The 20,772-nt window shown below is 41.2% G+C and overlaps 1 protein-coding gene across 2 annotated transcripts in view; it reads right to left on the reverse strand.

The window, feature by feature from the left end:
• Positions 1 to 2,484: 2,484 nt before the first annotated feature.
• Positions 2,485 to 20,772, reverse strand: part of LOC308113984 (mitogen-activated protein kinase 14A) — a 19,372-nt gene continuing 1,084 nt past the window's right edge. The window contains exons 2-12 of one of the 2 annotated variants that reach the window (XM_080470588.1): positions 20,103 to 20,232; positions 14,817 to 14,875; positions 14,336 to 14,447; positions 10,974 to 11,003; positions 9,355 to 9,402; positions 7,301 to 7,415; positions 7,116 to 7,187; positions 5,920 to 5,999; positions 5,737 to 5,815; positions 3,986 to 4,159; positions 2,485 to 3,844 (exon numbers count right to left, since the gene is read on the reverse strand). In XM_080470588.1, coding sequence (XP_080326714.1) covers positions 3,783 to 3,844; positions 3,986 to 4,159; positions 5,737 to 5,815; positions 5,920 to 5,999; positions 7,116 to 7,187; positions 7,301 to 7,415; positions 9,355 to 9,402; positions 10,974 to 11,003; positions 14,336 to 14,447; positions 14,817 to 14,875; positions 20,103 to 20,232 — 961 coding nt within the window. In that variant the 3' untranslated portion in view covers positions 2,485 to 3,782. Of the gene's footprint in view, positions 3,845 to 3,985; positions 4,160 to 4,317; positions 5,816 to 5,919; positions 6,000 to 7,115; positions 7,188 to 7,300; positions 7,416 to 9,354; positions 9,403 to 10,973; positions 11,004 to 14,335; positions 14,448 to 14,816; positions 14,876 to 20,102; positions 20,233 to 20,772 lie in introns of both variants that reach the window. The other variant, XR_013935585.1, reaches the window with a different exon arrangement.

The following is a 20,772-nucleotide window of genomic DNA, read 5'->3' on the forward strand; positions in this document are numbered from 1 at the left end:
CAGCAGGTCGTCATACTTCTGTCTCACCTTCTGCTTTCTCACTGTCTGACTTTCTAGCCACTTGTGACAAAACTGAATTGTACAGATTGATATAGTAATGCAAAATGTGTTTCTTTATTTCTATAATCAAGTAAAATGGAAGCTTATGGGTAACCTGGGTGGATCCATCCATCCATCTTCTATATTTCTTTATTTTATTTCTTTATTTTATTTGCACCAACCAGCTGAGACGTGTCAATTTCTTGAAAAACTTTACATTTGTCGGACTCTCGTTGCCATGCATCCCCAGGATCTATAGTTCTTAACTATGGTAGGGATGCCTGATGATATCAGCACAACATTGATATCCTCTTATAAACATAAACAAATTAATAATCCTAATCTTGTTGAGGACGTAGCATCGCTGGTGGTGAGCCCAGAAACTCTTTAGCATGTAGCATGTAGCATGCAGTATGACTGGGAGCGATGTGCTGCACCTGAACGCATCGTCTCAGGGCTCAACCAGGCATTCAAACCAAACTTTCTCTTTTATTACTTCAACAGTTCACCGAAAAGTATTTCTGAAAACATTATAATGCCTTATTTGCATAAAGTTGACTGAATATAACTTTATGCAGATGAGCTTCAGGCAGCGCCCGGGGTGAGGCAACGCACGCTGAAAAGTGACGCAATGCACCCAGCAAGCACCGCGGTGCGTTAAACTTAGCTGGATCCAGTGGACGTGTGATTCTGACGCGCCGACGCAACTTCTGACTCTGTATTTTATGCTCATCGGTAATGGGCAATATTTTTTTTTAAGTATATCGGCGTATGTCCACACATATCCAATATCGTGCATTCCTACTTAAAGGGCAAAAACATCCGACTAAAAGTGAATTCATCTACAAAATGCGGTGGTTTACACTTCTGCTGCACCTCCATGTATCAGCTGTGCTGCAGGGGCACGTCTCAAGCCCAACCACATGCCCATCCCATTCAGATCACCGGGTTAGTGTCACACAAAAAAAAACCTAAAACTGGTGTGCTCCACACTTGTGTGGACAAGAGATGCCTGACGCATGCCCCACCCTCGTCTGTCTGTGACTGGCTTACCCTGATCTCCTTACCCTCACCCGACTTAACCATCACCCTCGGGTGGGTCCTCCAGACAGCAGCGGCAGTTGTAGAAGAAAGTGAGTTTCCGGTGTCTGGAATGGTTAGCAGCTCGAAAGGGCACAAAAAGGATGCCAGATGCTCTAAATGATATGAATAAAGTAGGAAAAAATGTTTGATATGCAGAGTTGCGAGGGAGATTTAGTCAAGTATCTTATTAAACACAAAATGATATGAACATATTGGTCTTTTTTTTTTTTTTGCCAATTAGAAACATGTTGGACCTTGAGGTGTGGTTAGAAGTCGTTCGTTCCTGGATTCTTGCCTCACAATGCCACGGATCCAATTATTCTCCTCTTCTGTGACCTGTCAATAAAGACTAAATAAGACTAACCCCAAAAAAACATCAATGGTCAATTTTATCAGTTGATCATTTGTTGATTAAAGTCACACACACTTGTTCAAATAGCCTATTTATGTTGTGGATATTTTATTTTCTTCTTAAAGCAGAAATGCAATAAGTTTGAGGATGACATTTTAGAACTTGAGTTTAATCACAGACCCTAAAAACAAACTGATAAATGAGTATAAATTACACATAATCAACACCAAAATGTGCAATTTTGTTGCAGCACTCCATCATATAGAAGTGAAGTCTCTGGAGATTGTCTAAACAAGACAAAACCAGAGTCTGGGAGTGTAATCTTTGCTGTCCTTTCATACGATCTTTTCCCCAGAGATGATCATTTGGGTGTTTTCAGTAGAGACCGATGTTTTATTTTTTTTAAAGGTTGGAAAATTATCTTTCAAACTTTAAATCTCTCAAGGAAAAAACCCACAAGATATTATGTTTTAGGGTTAATAAATCCAAACATGGTTCAAAACTTTACAATAAAATTGAGCGTGACTCCTGCACGTTGATTCCCAGTCTGTATGTGAGCGCCCTCCAGTGGTACACGCAGGAAACGCATAAATAGTTCTCAAGAATGAAATGTGTCCAAACACAAGAGTACAAAACTCTAAATACAAGCCCATTTAAACATGTTCATATCTAGAATAACTGTTTCGTTGCTATAAGTTTGTGATCCAGGGAGATGAAGGGGGTCAAAGGTCTTGCTGAGGGGACCCACATTGGTGAACCGTCTGTTGTGGGATTCAAACTGTCGAACAAAGAAGCAGTTCCAGCTCTTCCACATACAGTATGTGTACCTCCAGGTCATGTTGAGTGTGTGTTTTTTGTTTTCCTCCCGGTGCTACAGTTTTTCCCTTCATCTTTGCCGACTACCTAACAAAATGTGGGTAGTTTATGTAGGTTTCGCTTGCCTTTGGAATAATCTGCATCAGACATGTTGTAGAACATGTTTATACAGGTTTTCTCGTAAAGAATTCATTCAGAGCCCCAACATGGTGATGTTTATTGATAACAAACCAACGGTAGAATCTTTTTACATTAGTTAAATTCCAAATATGCAAAGTATTCCAGCTAAATTCACTACTTTAATTTTGAGTCAATGTACGAGATGACAGATCTGTTTCATTCAGATTTTAAAATAACATTTTCTTTAACATTATATTGATCAGGTCTGCTTGTGAAGTTCCTTTAATCCCTATGTGGGTGATATGAATGTTAGACCCCTTGAAATGACGGTCAAATACAGTAATGGAGCGTGGGGAATGTTTTATTTGACTGAAACTTTAACAGCAGTAACAAGAAGGAAAATGAAAACAGGAAATATACCTTTGACAGATTATGAGATTATAACGGTCCATTTTATTCGCCAGATCACTTCTATTCATCCAGCTCAGACAGCCGAAAAGACCTGATACCTTCCCCACCCTGTGTGACATGTCAATCTGAGGTTTTGATCCGCCACAATCTGGTCGACAACATTAACCTGCCACTATGGGCATCGTGCTGCCTCGCTCGTTCCCCTTCCGACCTCGAATGAATGAATGCATTGAAGTGGAACAGTAGATGATGAACGTCTCCTCCCTGCTCTGACTGCAGCTCGGGCTGCCGCTCGCTGACGTAGTGGGCCGTCTGGGGGAGCTTTGGGATCGGAGGGGCCGTTCACTGGAGACACTAACTGCAGGGCAACACAAGTCAGAGTCTCCAAACAGGTGAGAAGTTCACAATGTCAACAGCAAAAGTTGCAAGCTTGTTGCTTTTAACACAAAAAAAACAACAACAACAACAGAAAACCCAGCCCTGCGGAGGATTCGAAGACAGCATATCAACTCGGAACAATGAAAATGGAAAAAAATGCCCCAGTGCTGGTTTCTATTTGAAGATCGCTGTCAGTGATAAAGGGGTTCAGCCTCACACGGATCATCCGATCGTCATGCAGAAGCCCAGCGTCCAGGCTGACTTCACCCTTAACCCCTGGGAAGCTTTCTACTGTTTTCCTCCAAACAGCAACGACAATGTTTAGTAGTTACGACACGTAAGTAGTCCAAAGTAACACGAGCCAAAGCTGTAGGGTCAAACTCATGATGCTCTTATGGGAGATAAACGAGCAAGTGGATCAGCCTGGAAACAGTGATCTTAATTAGAAAATCTCTCAGACTGGTTGCTGTTGGAAAGCTACTAGTTAGCAAAGGCCATTTTAGTTACACCACATTTCAGATGTACGTTCAAATCGACGTTTCGGTTGTCCGTTGTCTCCATCTACTGACCAAACGTCAGCCTACTACATGGCGGTTTTACTGGGATTGTCGGGGTCAAACGTCATGATCTCCATGTGGATGAGGCCTGATGGGGAAACAAGAAAATGACAGCAGTATTGAACATGAAAAAAAGGTCCTCATTCATAGATTTATCTCATTTTCCTTGATAGAGTTGATATACTGCGAGCGCCGTCACATCCCGCCTCGTTTATGTCGTCAGACTTACTTTTCCACTCGCCGACCGCGAGCTCCAGACTCTCGAAGGAGTCGTCGTAGGGGTCGGAGTCCGGCTCGCAGTCGGGGTCGTGGTATTCAGCCAGGAGGGGGTGGGACAGTCCCTGCTTGGCTGTCAGCCTCATCTCTGGGTCCAGCAGCAGCATCCCCTCCAGCAGGGCCACAGCTGGAGGCGTCAAGACAGAAGGCAAGTTAATTAATCACTTAAACTAAAACTTGAGGAAAACCTGCAACAAAAAGGATATAAAAACAAGATTATTTATCCAGGTTCTCTAGTTTTCACCAGCAGTGATTTTAACTTGGAATGAGGGTGGAAAAACTCACAAATTGATTCAAACTGCTGCAGTAAGAGAGGTGAGAGAGGGAAGGAGCTCAGTGCAGTGAAGGGGTACAGCCCTCCTTTCTCCTTTCCTATCCACTTCTCCTTCACCCCATGGACGACGTCACGGGGTTAAGGAAAGGTGTTAGGAGGCTTCCTAAAGGAGTTAGTAAGAGGCGATCACTCTGTTGTGGCAGTGCGACCGCACTTTCACTAGGTGACTTAATAATAAAGGTCAGTGATGTCAGTCGTGGTGAAAAAACTACAAATTTCAGAAAATGTACTAGAAAAAGCACTTTTCTACCACTTTCCCCTTCTAACCACTGATATAATCTCAAATATCACAAAGTTTGACTGTAAATCAAAGGAAAAGAGGCTCCAGGTGAATAAATAACCAATCAAACTGAGAATAGGCTGCACAAGTTTACTTTACTGTTCGTTTTATAACATCAGCATAACATTCATAGTTTGGATCTGGGTTTTAGATTATTTAAAGTTGTTCAAGGCAGATTATTGTATTGGTAATTTAACATGATCTGCGCTGAGTCATGGTGAGTTTCCCTGAACGATCGGATCAGCGAGTCCCTTTAAATGTTGTCGCCGTAAGGAATTGTGGGACAGCGTGATCTGGTCTCCTTTGGTGAAGGATGCATCAGTGTTTCCTCGGCTAAAGGAGGTTCTAAAGGAAACATTGAGGCTCCTTTCCTTAACTTATTGAGAATTCTAAGGTTTCTTATCATGAACGCCACTTAAACACTTCCAGGCTTAAGGAAATGTGTATAGGAAAGGAGATAGGGGGGATTAATTAGGAGATAGGAGGAACTATTAGGAGATAGGAGGGATTATTCGGATGTACCCGGTCTTCTAAGGCCCGAAAATTCTTCTTCTTCTTTTGTTTTTAACAGCAGTTTGCATCCACAAAGTTGCATTACCACCACCTGCTGGTTCTATCTATCTACATTGTTTTCCACCACTCATGTCATCCCTGATGACTGTTTCCCTTCTTCTTCTTCTTCCTCTTCACTTGGGTTCGACGGCAGTTGGCATCCGTGAAGTTACACTACCGCCATCTGCTGGTTTCCTTCTACTCTCGTACTGACTGACTTCTCATTTTTGGCTTCCCGTGACATCCAGAAAATAATTTAACATTCTTATTCTAGAAAACAAAGCTCATAACAACAATGCATATCTGTTACTCCCACGTCAATCCAGCAGAACACATCCTTTTCCAGTGAAGCTGCTACAGGTTTAGGCTGTCGGGAGACCTTTACTGCACTGAGCGTCTTTCCCCTATCACTCCCCATGCAGTGATATTATTCATTACTACATGTCGCAAAACTTACACAGTTATTCTCCTCACGTCTTGATGTGTGACACCGCGGGACAACTGCAGAATTCATCAACTCAAGAGTCATAAGACGCACCTTTCTCATCCATTTTCTGAAACACTTCTCTGAAGTTCTTCTTCCTTTGCGGTGGGAGACCCAGCACATACGACTGTGCCTGGAAGATGGGAAAGAATCATGTCATTTTATTCCAACGCGAGCGCTTGGATGTCATCGCAAAAGAAACAAAAGAAACAAACAAAGGATGCAGAGAAAACGTACGTCTTTGCTCTGCATCTTCTCCACCAAGGAGGCGTCCGGTGTTCCGGTCAGACGCATGATCTTCTTGAGCTGGTCGATACCTGATGGTGCCGGTTACGGAAAACGATTGGCCCATACGAGGTGAATCTACTGTCAGAACTGGCAAACGTGGCAAAGTATTGCAGCACAGCAAGGATACCTCTTATTATTTTGTTCATTTGTCATTGAACTGTTAAGGAACCCCCCCACCCCCCACCCCCACTCCCACCACCACTTACATTGGGAATAATTAATTTACCATTTTTTTTATACTACTCTAAAATTAAAGCGGCCCTCCAGTGAGATGAATGTGCCGCTTTTTCTCATTCATTGAGTGCCACGGTGTCATTTGAAGACATTGCAATACTTTAAAGTCAATAAAAAACACCCTCGTGTTCTCTTATATTTGCTGACAACATTATTGTAGGAGCCATTTTACGTTTTACATGTTTTATTGTTTGTTCATTCATGCTTTCTCTGTTCACCTGTAAACTGGGTTCATGCGCAGTTTTTTAGTTCATCCACTAGGGGGAGCTTGGGCAACGTGAGGAGGAACTACAGCTCCAGGTAATAGATGCCAGGTGTGCAGGAGCAAACATTTCCTGGATCGTGACGAGGAGACAGGTCAGTTCATTTGGTCATTGGAATTATAGGAACTCAGTTGTGGGCTCAGTAAGAGGCATCGGCTATGTTGGAGTGTGGAATGTCAATAAATGGATCGCAATATGATCCAAAGACAAAACCTTGGGCCTCGATTCATCTGTTCACCTGGACACGTCGAAACCAGATACATGTTCTCACCAGAGGGGATTTTAAATTGGTTAAAGTACCGCTGCATTTAAACTAACCAAAATCACATAAAGTCTGGAAAACAGATTTTTCAGAATCTTTCTGTAACATTTGCGGAAAAAAAAACCCCCAATGTATTTGTATTTTACCTACTAAAATCACTGTGCATACGTTTGACAACTTGCATGACTTTCTGTGTACACTGCTTCAGTCAGGGGTGGTTTTTTTGACAGTTTATTATATTTGTCTACGTTCTATTATTAGCATATAAGATAGTGGACAAAAATCCTTAAATCGTTCTAATGCTGTGCTCTCTTTCAATTTAATCAATCAAATCAAAGCGGACTTTCACTTTTTTTCTTTTGACATTGAAGCACGTGTGTGGATACTGTCGTGTCCCGGGAAAAGCACGTGTCCGGTAATCATCTCAGCCAGGATGCAGGCAGCTGACCAGACATCCACTGGGCGGGAGACGAGAAACAAACCATTTCAGTAAAAAAAATCATCAAAACACCGTATCATCCCGTTTCAGAGTAGCACTACAGGAGGTGTCCGGTTGGAGTGGCGTCGTTACCTGTCTCTTTGTAGTGCATCCAGTTGAATATGACCTCGGGAGCTCTGTACCAGCGAGTCACAACATAACCGGTCATTTCGCTCTCTGCTTGTCTCGCCAGGCCAAAATCCAGAATCTGACAACAGCAGTTAAAAAAAAAAAAAAAATCACATTTTATTTTGGCTGCTTTACACCATTCACTTGTTACAGGACAAATACTTCATTTTGACAATTCGACCTTGTTACTGGAGGCTCCTGCAGACCATACGGTTTGAAAAATCATATGTATTCACAACTGGCGACACTGCGACACAAATCTAATCGACTTTAGACATGAAGAATAGAATAGAATAGAATAGAATTTAGCTTGAAGTAAGGATTTCACACTATTATGGTCTTTCATTTTACAACAAAACACACTACATGTAAACGTAACAAACTAGCAGCATCACCATCACCCTAAATATATGACGCTGTCTGAATTTTATCGCAGGTTGTCTTTGGTCACAAGACCATGATGACGGCCGTCGTTGAACCCGTCTCACTGTGCGACGGGGGACCACAGATTTAGAGCCGAGACCAAAGACATCGCCAGGATTCTCCCCTTGATCGCTGTCTTTCATCTGTGACGGTCAGTGTGTAGCGGCCTTAAGCTGTCTTCAGTGCCCTATGAGGATTAAGCTGCAAGGATGGATGGATGGATGGATGGATGGATGGATGGATGGATGGAATAGTGGAAGTCATACATATTCCAAGTCTCACGTGTCAAAAAAAAAGTTCTCGGGCCTTTTTTCTCCACATTTGAAACACTAGTACTTCCATACTTCAACATATTATTTGAAGGAAAACAATGTAGGGTAGATACTGTATGTTGGGTTTTGTTTTTGATGCACTGAGAAAATACTGTAATACGCGTTAAATATATATATATGCATGGCTTCAAATATGGTGTCAAAGAGAAAAAAAAACATTGTGATAGTCAGGTTAAAACGTGGGAAATTAGCATATTTGGCACTATTTCTATAGAAATCAATGTCAATGCCCGGCAGGATTCTAATGTATCGGCCATCATTTGTTTTATAGTTACAGCAACTTGCCTGATAAAGAGGTTTAATAATACAGAGCAGGACGACGTCATACAAGGTTGATTTAACTTTTGAACATCCTAAGTAGTGCCAACACCATCGCCTTTGGATGTAACAGGTTAGAGTTGTGACCAAATCCCGAGTAGCCTACAGTTCGAGTCTCTAACCTTCTGATTCAAGTGCGAAACTATTCACGACAGCATAACCACAATAACATGATGATGTTTGTACACTAATACTTTTGGAATCATGTCATATATATGTTGTATATGTGCCCATTAATATATGTTTATTTATTAGTGCCATAAAATGATTAACAGTTTTAATCAGATTAATCACAGAGTTGCTGTAGATTAATTTGGATTAATCACAATTAAATATGATTCATTTTTTTACCTATATTAATCACGTTTCATTTTGCATGAGCAAGCAGACTTAAGAAACAAGGGAATTTATCGGCGTTGAACGTTTCTAACAGTTCATTTAAAAAAAAAAAAACGTTTCGCTTTTTTTAAAAACAAACATTGATCCACATCAATGTTCCTGTTACTCCCTTTAAAGTAAAGTACAGGCCTGTTGCAGCTTCACTAAAATCATGTTTACTGGAGGACCTTTGTTGCTGCAACTTGTTTAGTCAGTTGATGAATTTGTCTCCTTCAAGATGCACTGAAATCCAGATTATAGAGCATCTTCCTCCAAATAACGGATGTCATTTCGACTGGACATAAAGAGAGAAGCAGCGACCTGCACGGTGCCGACAGCTCAGCTGACGTGTCACAGCAACACTGCATTGTTTAACACTACGACATGTGAAAGGAAGAGTAACAGAAGCTTCCGGTCAAACTAGTTATTTTAACTAGAAAACTCTATCCTCTACTTTTTGAGGAAGAAATTCACAACACCACACTAATAACACATTGTCAGTAACTTGCATGAGAGTAATTACTACCATGTACATCTTAAGTGTCAAATTCAACTTTCCTAACGTACCTTTAATTCGCAGTTCTCGCTCACAGCGAGGTTCCCAGGCTTTAGATCCTAGAAGAGAACGCCATGCAGAGAATTAACTCACATTCAGAAGTTGTACTACAATTGACCTTTGGCTAAGCCCCGCCCCCAATTTGCCTTGATTTTCATACAAAACAACAATTTTGTGTTTTCCAAGGTGTATTTGTCGGAAGAAGGGAGAGTTTGTTTATATGATCTGTGTGATGTAATGTCATCTGAAGTCACGTAGCAGGACTTCCTGTCAGTGCTGTTATTGTGTCTAATGCAGAACAACTTAAGGTATTTAAAAAGATAACAAATAATGTAGCAAATATTTCCCACATTTTATGAATTAACATAGTTTTCATTTGTAAAATTACAGTCTTCAAAAATGTAAAATTAGCATAACACAAGATTACCATCTCACTGTGCTGCTCAGATATTTTGTTAAATATAATAAATAATCTTAAAGGGACAGAATGTAAGATGTGGATAATGTCCCTTTGGGGCACTGTGTGGTGGTAGTGAGTCACTGTAATGTAATGTAAGCACTTATCGAGAGCTTTATTTGCTGTTGTTTATCATTCTGCAAGTGGTGGTTAGATAGCTTTGTAAGGTTTTCTTAAAATATTTCAGTAAATGTATGCCCTGTTCCCACTGTTTCAAACCCTGTTTCAAATGAAAATGCAGCGTTTTGGGTTTCCGTTTACATGACAACGCTGCTCAGAGCCACTGAAAAGAAAACATTTTGAAAATGACTCCCAAGGTGGAACAGTGTGAAAACGATCCGAGTCCGTCGTCATGTGAACGGGGAAAATGCCACTTTTTGAAAATGCGCCGACTCTGGCGACAACGTGGCCAAATCACAACGCTTCGTTCCTTTCAGAAACATTTTGCGTTTACATGGCGAACGCAGAGACACTGAAAACCATGTAGTTTGCATGCAGGGCCACGAGGTGGTGCTGTTGGTTGTTTTTGTAATGAAAGCACAGATGCATGTCTGCAAAGAAAAATACGCCATAAACTTACCCGAGTACCTGACATTCGTATGGACAGATGACGAATTGAATGCTATTAGGGCTGAATCCGGAATCCGGACTGGAAGTCCTGCCACTACCGAGGCCGCCATGTTTGTTACTCTCGGCGGTGGTGCAGTAACTGCGCTCCGCAGCCTCCGTAGCTCCACGGCCGCGGCCAATAGTTCTTACTGAGCCTGTGTGGAGGCAATCCAACTTTGTCGTCTGTCTGTAGGAACGTCTGTGACCTCGCTATTGTTCATGTTTATAGCGTATTGTTTGTCTACGAGCATGTGTGTGTGGTTTCATAACAGAAACAAGCAGCAGCACCCACTAGTGGCCCAACATGAAAACTACATCGGTTTTCAGCGTTTGTGCCATTTCTATGTAAACGAAGGTCGTTTTCAAAAGGTGGCCGTGTAAGAGCAAAACCTTCCTGAAACAAAAAGGAAACTCGGTGTGTTTTGACTTCCGCCATGTGAACGGGGACTAAATGTCTTCAAAAATACATATAATGCAAATATATATGTTAGATGATGCAGGCCTGGCTGTTGGTCCACATTTTCCTGTTTGAGTGCGAAGCTAAGCAGCAGCTCAAATACCAACCCGGTGGATGATCCCTGCAGAATGGATGTACTGTAACGAAAGAGAAGAAGGCTTTAAAGGAGACATATCATGCTTTTAAATCCTTCCTTTTTACATATAAATCATACAGTTGTGGTCTATACAACGCGAAACTGCAATGCTTGGGTCTGAATTCCTCATTATTAGAGCTCCACAGGCCCCTTTTCAACCCCTTTTCTGATGCGCTTCTGAGAGCAACTCGTTTTGGGGCAGTCTCTTCATACCCCGCCTCCTCTCCAGGTTGCAGAGGTGACACTCGGTTCAACGCCACCCTGTTCGGCCATCTTTGTAGTTTGATAGAACAGATACAATTATCTAGCGGCGCAGAAACTTTATATTCACACATTATTTACAAAATGTCAACAACGGAAGATTTGTCCATCCAGCCATACATGTTGGAGCCAGAGTCGGACCCGGCGGAGCGAGATGAAAATGACGATGATGCACCTGAAGAACAACGTCTTCATATGGATGTAACGCAATGGTGTGTTACTATATTTACACTAACTTCTCCATCCATGCCCACTACTACAATACTGCCTGTATTACAACGACTATTTAACACAGAAGTTACATTATAATCTAAAACGAGCACACAGCGCTAACATATGAAGACGGTGCAACTGCTAATGCTAACAAAACAATGACAGGGACGTCTTATCATCACACTTTTTAGCGTTATATACAGCTTACCGAAGTGCTCTGTTCGTCGTCTCCATAGATAGAAGGAACTGACCGCTCAATCAGACGAAGTCTTTAGGCAAATCCTTCTTTATACTGGCGGAGCTTGCTGAAGCAGTCGTCCTTAAAGTGATTCGCGCACACAAAAATGACCTTACCCACAGATGTGGGTACATTTCTGTGAAAAATAAAACTCAACCAGGCACTTGGAAAAGGTTCTGATGCTGGGAGACGGTGTAACGAAGCTTGTGGGTTACTACATCCAACAACCGAACATTTCGACTTATCCTCTCGTAACTTCGGTTGGACTACAAAATCGCAGCGAGAAACAAAAATGGCGGATTGCTCGAAGTGTCGATGTCCTAATTTGGCAGTTCCGCTGAGAATACTGTGACGTCATTGTTCAAAAAACGTAATAGAGAATAGAAAAATCGAAACCGATCGCAAAATATGACCAAAACAGAATATAAAGATATCAACGGAGCACCTGAAGAGACTACTTTGAACTTTTCTGTACTTCTAAACACTCTAAATATACAACAAAATGCATTTAAGGGCTAAAAAAGTGGATTTTGCATGATATGTCCCCTTTAAATACACACGCACACACACACGCACACACACACACACACACACACACACACTGAACATGCTCAGTAATGTCTTTTAGAACAGCAGCAACAACAACAACTCTTCAGCTTTATGGCTCTCCGACATTCGTGACGTGAAGCTTCACACACCATTGATTCTCCACCTGAGGGTGACGGTTTTGTTTTTCCTGCCCTCAGATGAAACCCAGCCTAGTCCTGCAGCACCTAAAGCACCGAGAACAACATAATGGCTTTAAAGACTTCTGCTTCAACCTCAGCTTAACAACCAGGGGTGTGTTTGGACAAAGTTGGTGCTATTTTCCAGTTGTTACACTTATTTATTTGCTTGTTTGTTTATTTTTTTATATTTCCAAACATGTATAAAAATGTTCTTTAAAAGAAACAAACAGAATGAATTTTAAAAAAAGAGACACTCATCCAAATGAGTATTCCAGAGGTCTCTCGACACACTCCATTTTGACAATGTGTCACACAATTTTTTTTTTTTTTCATATTTCTTAATATACTGTATATTAATGTTGTGCTGACCTGCGCCCAAATAACAAAAACAGTGAGGATTTATTCAGACAGATTGTTTCCCCTCCACCAGTTGACAGTGCAACACCATAACCCACAATGCCCTGCTCCCATGGCAAAGCCCTGTACCTCGCCAGAATCAGCTCTTCATATTTTATTTTAAACTGTATTAAGTTTGATAATGGTTTAATCTCTGTAAATAAACTATTCCATAATTTTACACCACAGATGGTGACACTCGATAAGGTCAGTGAATTTTAAAGTTTTTGACTGTAAGAATAGATAATTAGTGTGATTTTAAAAAAGTCAGCATTTGTGTCCAATTCTTACTGCTCTTTTTATAAAAAAAAAAAAAGAAATATATATTTATAGCATTGCTCCATAAAATGCTAACTAATGCTCTTAAATATCAAATGAGACCATGTAAAACCAGACAGTATCAAATACGACAGTATAAAAGTTAAATAAGCAATTTTAAATATTAATATGTTCAAGGCTTAACGGTGACTGATATAAGCACAGGATGGATTAAGTTAACCGAAACACAGCCAAGGCTATTTACAGGGAGGAGTTAAAGAGTCTAAAGGCCCCTGCATACTCCCTGTTTGAACCCATAAGAACAAGAAGAAAATTCGGCAGTGACGTCAGCCAGTTCATACTCCGATAAGAAGCTGTCGAACTCGCAGGCCACGCCCCCTCGCAGCAGCCACACGTCTGTGATGCGGCGTTTAAACTTTTCAACTACACAGTTTATTTCTGGCCTCCAGTGTTTTCAGTAATACATTTCTCTGAACTGTTTCAGTAATAAAAGAGAGTTTTTGTCCGAGCGCCATGTTGGTCCGGTATTAACTGTAGGAGCTGACAGCTGTTTGTGATGCGTTCAGGTGCATCACGTAAGCCTGCACCCCGACATTTTAACGAGCTGCGGCGCTCGTACAGTAGCGATGTTACAAGCTAAATATGATTGAAATATGACTGATAGTCATGAGCGAACTGGAACACGCATGCGCAGCACATGGCAGTGCAGAAGTTTCGGCAGTGCGGCTCCCACATGGTTCGGCCAGGGCGGTTGGCACAGCCGAAACACAGCATTTGGCACCTCCTTCGGCCAGCTCCCCCTGGCCGAAGGAATTGCCGAATGCTAAACTTTCGTCTTGTTCTTATGGAGTATGAAGGGGCCTTTACTCTGATTTTGCTTATTTAAATTAATGACGTTTCTTTTTGTCAATATTCGTTTTTCGTTCATTTTAATCCCCATCCTTGGTTCAGGCTCCTGATCAAATCAGAAGAGAAGCAACGTTTCCTGCTCGATCCAAAACGCACGGAATGACGAAACAGTACAAGTGATCACTGTTTATCAAAGTTCCCTATTGAAGTAACGAACTGCCGATGGTGTGGATGATATCGGCTCGAGTTTCCCGCAGGAATTTATCGTGACAAAAACACGACGTCCTGAGCTGGTGAGAGTGAAAATATCCAGAGTGTGGTGTAAAATACAGTATATCAGATAAGGTAAGCCAATCTATCAGTACCCACCTTCAGGCCTCTCAAAAGCTGGTAGAACAGATATACAATGATGCGATCGGATAGTCTCTTCTTCTTCATTATGTGGCCCAGATCCTGGGCCACGAAGGGCATTACCATGTAACTGTAGAGAGAAGAAAAGCCAGAGGAAAACGATTTACACTGAACCTCCCCAAAAACTAAGGGAACAAGTACTTGAAATATCACAATGTCTGAAGTTCATCAGACATTCAACACGCCACCTTGCGGTGTGTTGAGCTTATTTATTTATTTATTTTTTAATTTGTTGAGTTCTGGCCATTTTCTATTCAGGTGTCAGGAGCTGATCGCTGCTGCAAAGAAGAAGAACTGCCAACCACGCAGAACAAACAAGAAGGAACTTGCTCGCACTCTGCCTGAACCGACTTGAACTTTTCAAAGGCACACAGACATGGAGGGTCTCGACAAGTTTCAACAGCAAGCGGGAGAATCTCGCTCCTCGTTGCCAACTTACAAGGTCTGGAATTTCTCCACCGTGGAGTCGGGAGTGAAGACGTCAAGGAGGCAGATCACCTGGAAGGGGGGGGGGAGAAAAAAAAAAAAAGCAGACCCATTAAAACTGGAGCATGTTTGATGATACAAGTGATAAACTATTACACTTTAATCCAAAGAGTTCCACCTTATAACAGTCTGTTTTGCTCTCTTCCTTCTGAAAGGCGTTTTTAATTGAAAAAAAGACTGGCAGGCTGACATGTCAGAATAACAGCGGACAACAAGTACAAACAGTGAGGGAGACATTTAAGTCTTTTTAAGTGGACAAAAACAAAGAGAGAAGACAGGACATCAACATACCACGAGATAAACCCGTTCATGGTTTGATTTCTTAATTTGAATAGGGGATTATTATCCCCCCCAACACTTTCAAAAATAAAATATAATAAAAAGGGATCGAGTGAAGTATCCACAAAAGTCTCCTTAAAGCTTTATAGTTAAGTAAACACATTTTATATGTGGTTTTTTAATTTCAAACATGCTCAGAATAAAATGTCACAATCAACAATTCACTAAAATCAACCAAAAATATTTATAAAATAGTGAATGAGAAAACAGAACAATATAACGTTGCATGTCTGAAAAGGAGTGGGGAGAAGTACAGCTAATTAAATCCCACCCCTTCTCCGTAAATAATACAGCATTTTCTTAAGCCTCCACTTATTTAATAATTAATTCATTTAAACATGTTAGAACGATTATATTAAGACTAATTATCTGATGAAAAGGTACAAATAAATTACTTCTTTTTTTTAAATAATTAATAGTATATGATATAGACTAAATAAAATAAAGTATAATCATGATTATGGAATGATATATTTCAAAATATGACAAATTGATACAGTCACATTTATTCCTTCACAAAAGCCAAAATAAGTAATTAGAGAAAAAATATATCTGAATTCCAAAATATGTTCAAATTAGAAGTGAAAATGTGTTCCATTCATTCAATAAACGACTAAAGTACCAAACCTGACTGGTAAATAATTTAGGAGATAGTAAAAGCACTGATACGATAAAATAAGGCAGAATAAATCAAACAAAACCAAAACGGATAAAAATGGTTGTGGGTTTTTTTCTCTTTTCCTTTGGAACCAGTCCACTGGTTGTCCTGAGTAAACAACCACAAGCTTCTCCTCAAACTAAGTCGTAGAACATTGCAGAACACATTTCTCTGTAAAAATCTCTCAGTAAAGTTCACTTGTACTTTTTAAATGTGTGATGAATCCAGTGCCGGAGGCAGAAAAGCAGGCGCAAACAACTATATTGTGTTTCATAGTCCGTAAACAACTTTTCTCAATGGGCTTGATGGTCTGTAGAATATCAACCAAGAAATGCAGCGCATCTATGAGACGGTTGTGTGGGTAGTAAATCTGGTTTAAAGAATTAAAAAAAAAAAAAAAAAAGTAAACCGTTTATTTGATTTTTAGAACATAACACACGTAACATACATTAAAAAACAGCACATTGCCCATTTAGAAAAAAATAAAGATAAAGCAAACCATCACACTATTTCCCAGCTCAAAGGCTTTTAACATAAAACATGAACGGCCCCCAGACCGTCTTAAAAAGCATTTGGTCTGCCCTTCAACACAGGTGATCTTCTCCAGTGGGAGGGTTGACAACATCTGATGACTCTTCTTCCAATATAGTGATATACATCCAACAGGCTTATGTCTATAAACGTTTTTTTCCCCTTCTTGTATATGTATGTTTCTCTGGGTATAAACCAAATAAGAATAGTCTTCGGGCCAATATAAATTTCTTAGAAATTCTTTTTTTCAGTGACAGCTCCTATTCCTTCCCAAAACACTGCAATCTTCCTACAGTCCCACATACAATGAGCCGGTGTTCCTCTACAGTCGGTACATTTTGGACATACATCAGGAATGTATATCATTATATCTATGAAGAGCTACCGGCGTTACATAGATTCGCATCAACCATTTGAACTGGATGATTCTGAGGCGTATATTAATAGATGTGGTATAGATGTGCCAAGTTACGTGCAGTGCTTTTTAAAACATTTTGAAACCAGGGATTTCAGATCAAATCGGCACAATATAAGTATCTGTATAAAAACTGAAAAATTAAGCATGAGCATGAGACACAGATGGCCGTATGCTGTTTTAATCCAGTTTTCGGTGCAACCAGTGTGAACACACCATGAGAGACGCCATCGTCACGTGATGAGTGTCTGGTTCGTGCCACATCTGAAAAGAGGCTTTCCTTCAGCCCAACACTTTTGAGCGGAGCGTCCATCTACATCCATCACATTGCCAAAACTCTTTAGCATGTAGCATGTAGCATGGCTCGGAGTTGCGTGCTGCACCTGAACACGTCGTCTTAGGGTCTGTCAGCTCCTGGAGTTCAAACCAAACCAAGATGGCGGCTCGGTCACAAACTTTCTCTTTCAGTGCAGAAATGGTTCGACAAGTATTCTTAAAAATACTTGAGGCGAGAAATGAGCTGCGCAAGCTGCTGAATCTGTCCTGGTTTTGGTTCCGCTACAGCGAGGTCCAACCTTTTATGAAAATGTTGCGATGCTTCTAACTTCCCGGTGCCTAATTTGCATAACGTTGGCTGGAATCTACTTTATGCAAATGAGCTTCCGGGCGCTCGGAGCCCCATGGCAATGCAACACGGCACAAACCGCCCCTCACCGCACCCAGCGTGCACCGTGGTGTGTTTCACATAGACTATGGGTACGTCCACATTGTCCCTCCTTACTCCTTAACTATGGACTTTACCTTAACCCCTGGAGGACGTCACGGGGTTAAGGAAAGGTGTTAGGAGGCTTCCTAAAGGAGTTAGTGAAAGGTGATCACGTTAGTGGGGCAGTCGGACAGCACTTTCACTTAGTGACGTCATAATAATGCGACGGCGGTGCAAGTTAGGTGGGGAAAAGAACTACAAGTTTCCAAAAAATGGACTACAAAAAGCTCATTTGGGTTTTATATGATTTAAAGTTGTTCAAGGCAGATTATTGCTTTGGTAACTTACATGATCTGCTCCTTCTCCTGACATCGTGAGTTTCCCTGAACGCTCCGATGAGCGGGTCCCTTTAAATGTTGTTGCCGCAAGGAATTGTGGGACAGCATGAGCTCGCCTCCTTTGTGAAAGGATGCATCAGTGGTTCCTCAGCTAAAGGAGGTTCTAAAGGAAGCAACGAGCCTCCTTTCCTTTGCTTATTGAGAATTCAGACAGTCCTTATCATGGCCACCACTAAAACACTTCCGTTGTTCGGGAAAAGTCGATAGTTAAGGAGTTAGGAGGGACAATTCAGACGTACCTAAGGAGTTAAGAGGGACAATTCAGACGTACCTAAGGAGACAGGAGGGACAATTCAGACGTACCTAAGGAGTTAGGAGGGACAATTCGGACGTACCTAAGGAGTTAAGAGGGACAATTCAGACGTACCTAAGGAGACAGGAGGGACAATTCAGACGTACCTAAGGAGTTGGGGGGACAATTCGGACGTACCTAAGGAGATAGGAGGGACAATTCAGACGTACCTAAGGAGATAGGAGGGACAATTCGGACGTACCTAAGGAGTTAGGAGGGACAATTCGGACGTACCTAAGGAGATAGGAGGGACAATTCAGACGTACCTAAGGAGATAGGAGGGACAATTCGGATGTACCTAAGGAGTTAGGGGGGACAATTCAGACGTACCTAAGGAGATAGGAGGGACAATTCAGATGTACCTAAGGAGTTAGGAGGGACAATTCGGACGTACCTAAGGAGTTAGGGGGGACAATTCAGACGTACCTAAGGATTTAGGAGGGACAATTCAGACGTACCTAAGGAGATAGGAGGGACAATTCGGATGTACCTAAGGAGTTAGGGGGGACAATTCAGACGTACCTAAGGAGTTAGGGGGGACAATTCAGACGTACCTAAGGAGATAGGAGGGACAATTCGGATGTACCTAAGGAGTTAGGGGGGACAATTCAGACGTACCTAAGGAGATAGGAGGGACAATTCAGATGTACCTAAGGAGTTAGGAGGGACAATTCGGACGTACCTAAGGAGTTAGGGGGGACAATTCAGACGTACCTAAGGAGTTAGGAGGGACAATTCAGACGTACCTAAGGAGTTAGGGGGGACAATTCAGACGTACCTAAGGATTTAGGAGGGACAATTCAGACGTACCTAAGGAGATAGGAGGGACAATTCGGACATACCTAATGAATTGGAAGAGGGAAATGGGTGGATTCTGTGGACATGTGATCTCGGACGCGCCGACACATCTGTCAACTCCGGGTTCCATCGGCATCAGTAATAAGCAATAAATTGTTTGAAAAATATGGACGGATCAGATATTGACACACATCCGATATCGTGTGTCCCTATTTTTTTTGCCGTTCACACATTTCTCCACTGAACACTGACCTGACGGTGCAACGTGTCGCAAAACAGTGGTTCATAAAGATGTTTTGTTTTGTTTTGTTTTGTTTTGTTTTGTTTTATTTTATTTTATTTTATTTTATTTTATTTTATTTTATTTTATTTTGTTTTGTTTTGTTTTTTGTTTTATTTCATTTTATTTCATTTCATTTTATTTCATTTTATTTCATTTCATGTTATTTTATTCTGAACATGTTTTTAATATTATCTGAAGAACAACCTAAAAGAACTACCTGCAATATTATTTTTACATTTATTTATTAAAACTAAACCAATCTGATTACTATGTACGATAATGAAGACATCCACCTGGTATGTTACTGGGTGATCAATCATTCTGAGCGGCACAGTAGAGCAAAACATGTATTGAACGTATGGCTCATTACCCGTGATAAACCATAATGAATCACTAGATTTCAAACTACTGGTTCATTCTTTTTTAGTTAGAGTTTAGTCCAAAAAGCAGAATCAAAGTGGCAAACAGCAGAAGAATAAATTCTTCTCGACCTCTTTGTGTGACAAAAGGAGCAAAGCTGAGAGTCTGTCGGAGGTTTTCAGTGAAAACACAGAGCGATGAGGGCTCAACATCACACCACACAGCCAGACCGCCCCACAACAACCCGCCTCCGGTCTTCAGTTGAACTGGTGTTTAGTTGTCCACAAACTGAAAAAGAAGGGACGTCTCCGAGGGTGGACGAGTGGAGATCCAGTAATGAAACCTCTGCTGTATGCTGTCATTTTCAATCCCAAGTGGAAATTATAATAATTCCTGTTAGTAATGTTTTCTTTATTTCCCTTTTGGTTTTGGTTTTGGTTTTTTTTGCACGGTACTCACATTCTCGTGCTGTATGTGGCGGAGCAGCCGGAGCTCCCGGTAGGCCCTCTTGGTGTGGATGAGGGACTGGAAGGGCCGATACAGCTTTTTAATGGCCACCTTCTCCTTCGTCTTCTGATCGATGGCCGAGCTGAAAGGAATCATCGAGTTCACACTGATTATTCTTAATAACATTCTCTTTCTACCAAAAGACTCCGGCAGGTATAGGAGGGGTTGTTTTTTTTTCTTCTTTTCTCCTTTTAACCTTTATTTAACCAGGAAAATAAAAACCCATTGAGGTCGAGATCTCTTTTACAAGGGTGGCCTCCCGCAGCACATCATTAGATTTAAAACACGCACAACTGATTTCACACAATTAATAGTTCAAATAAGAGAGTGCAGATTTGCACAGACAAAATTTTAAAGATAAAATGCTGAATTTGTCCGGCAAATTCCAATAAGTTGAAATTCAAAATTTTAAGGCGCATTCAAGAACTGTATAAACTTTAAAAACAAGAACACTGGTTCGTCAATCCTCGCTCTTTGAGGAGCAATACAGCACGGAAAACGATGAAGGATACCAGTTCATTCGTTTTCTGTGTGAAGGTTGTTCCAGGCAGAGAAACTAAAAGTCGCTTTATCATTTCCGAACACGAGGAACATGCAGGCGAAGAATGTCACTTTTGAACGT

The sequence above is a fragment of the Lipophrys pholis genome (assembly GCF_963383615.2).
Source record: "Lipophrys pholis genome assembly, chromosome: 8".
NCBI classification, from domain to species: domain Eukaryota; kingdom Metazoa; phylum Chordata; class Actinopteri; order Blenniiformes; family Blenniidae; genus Lipophrys; species Lipophrys pholis.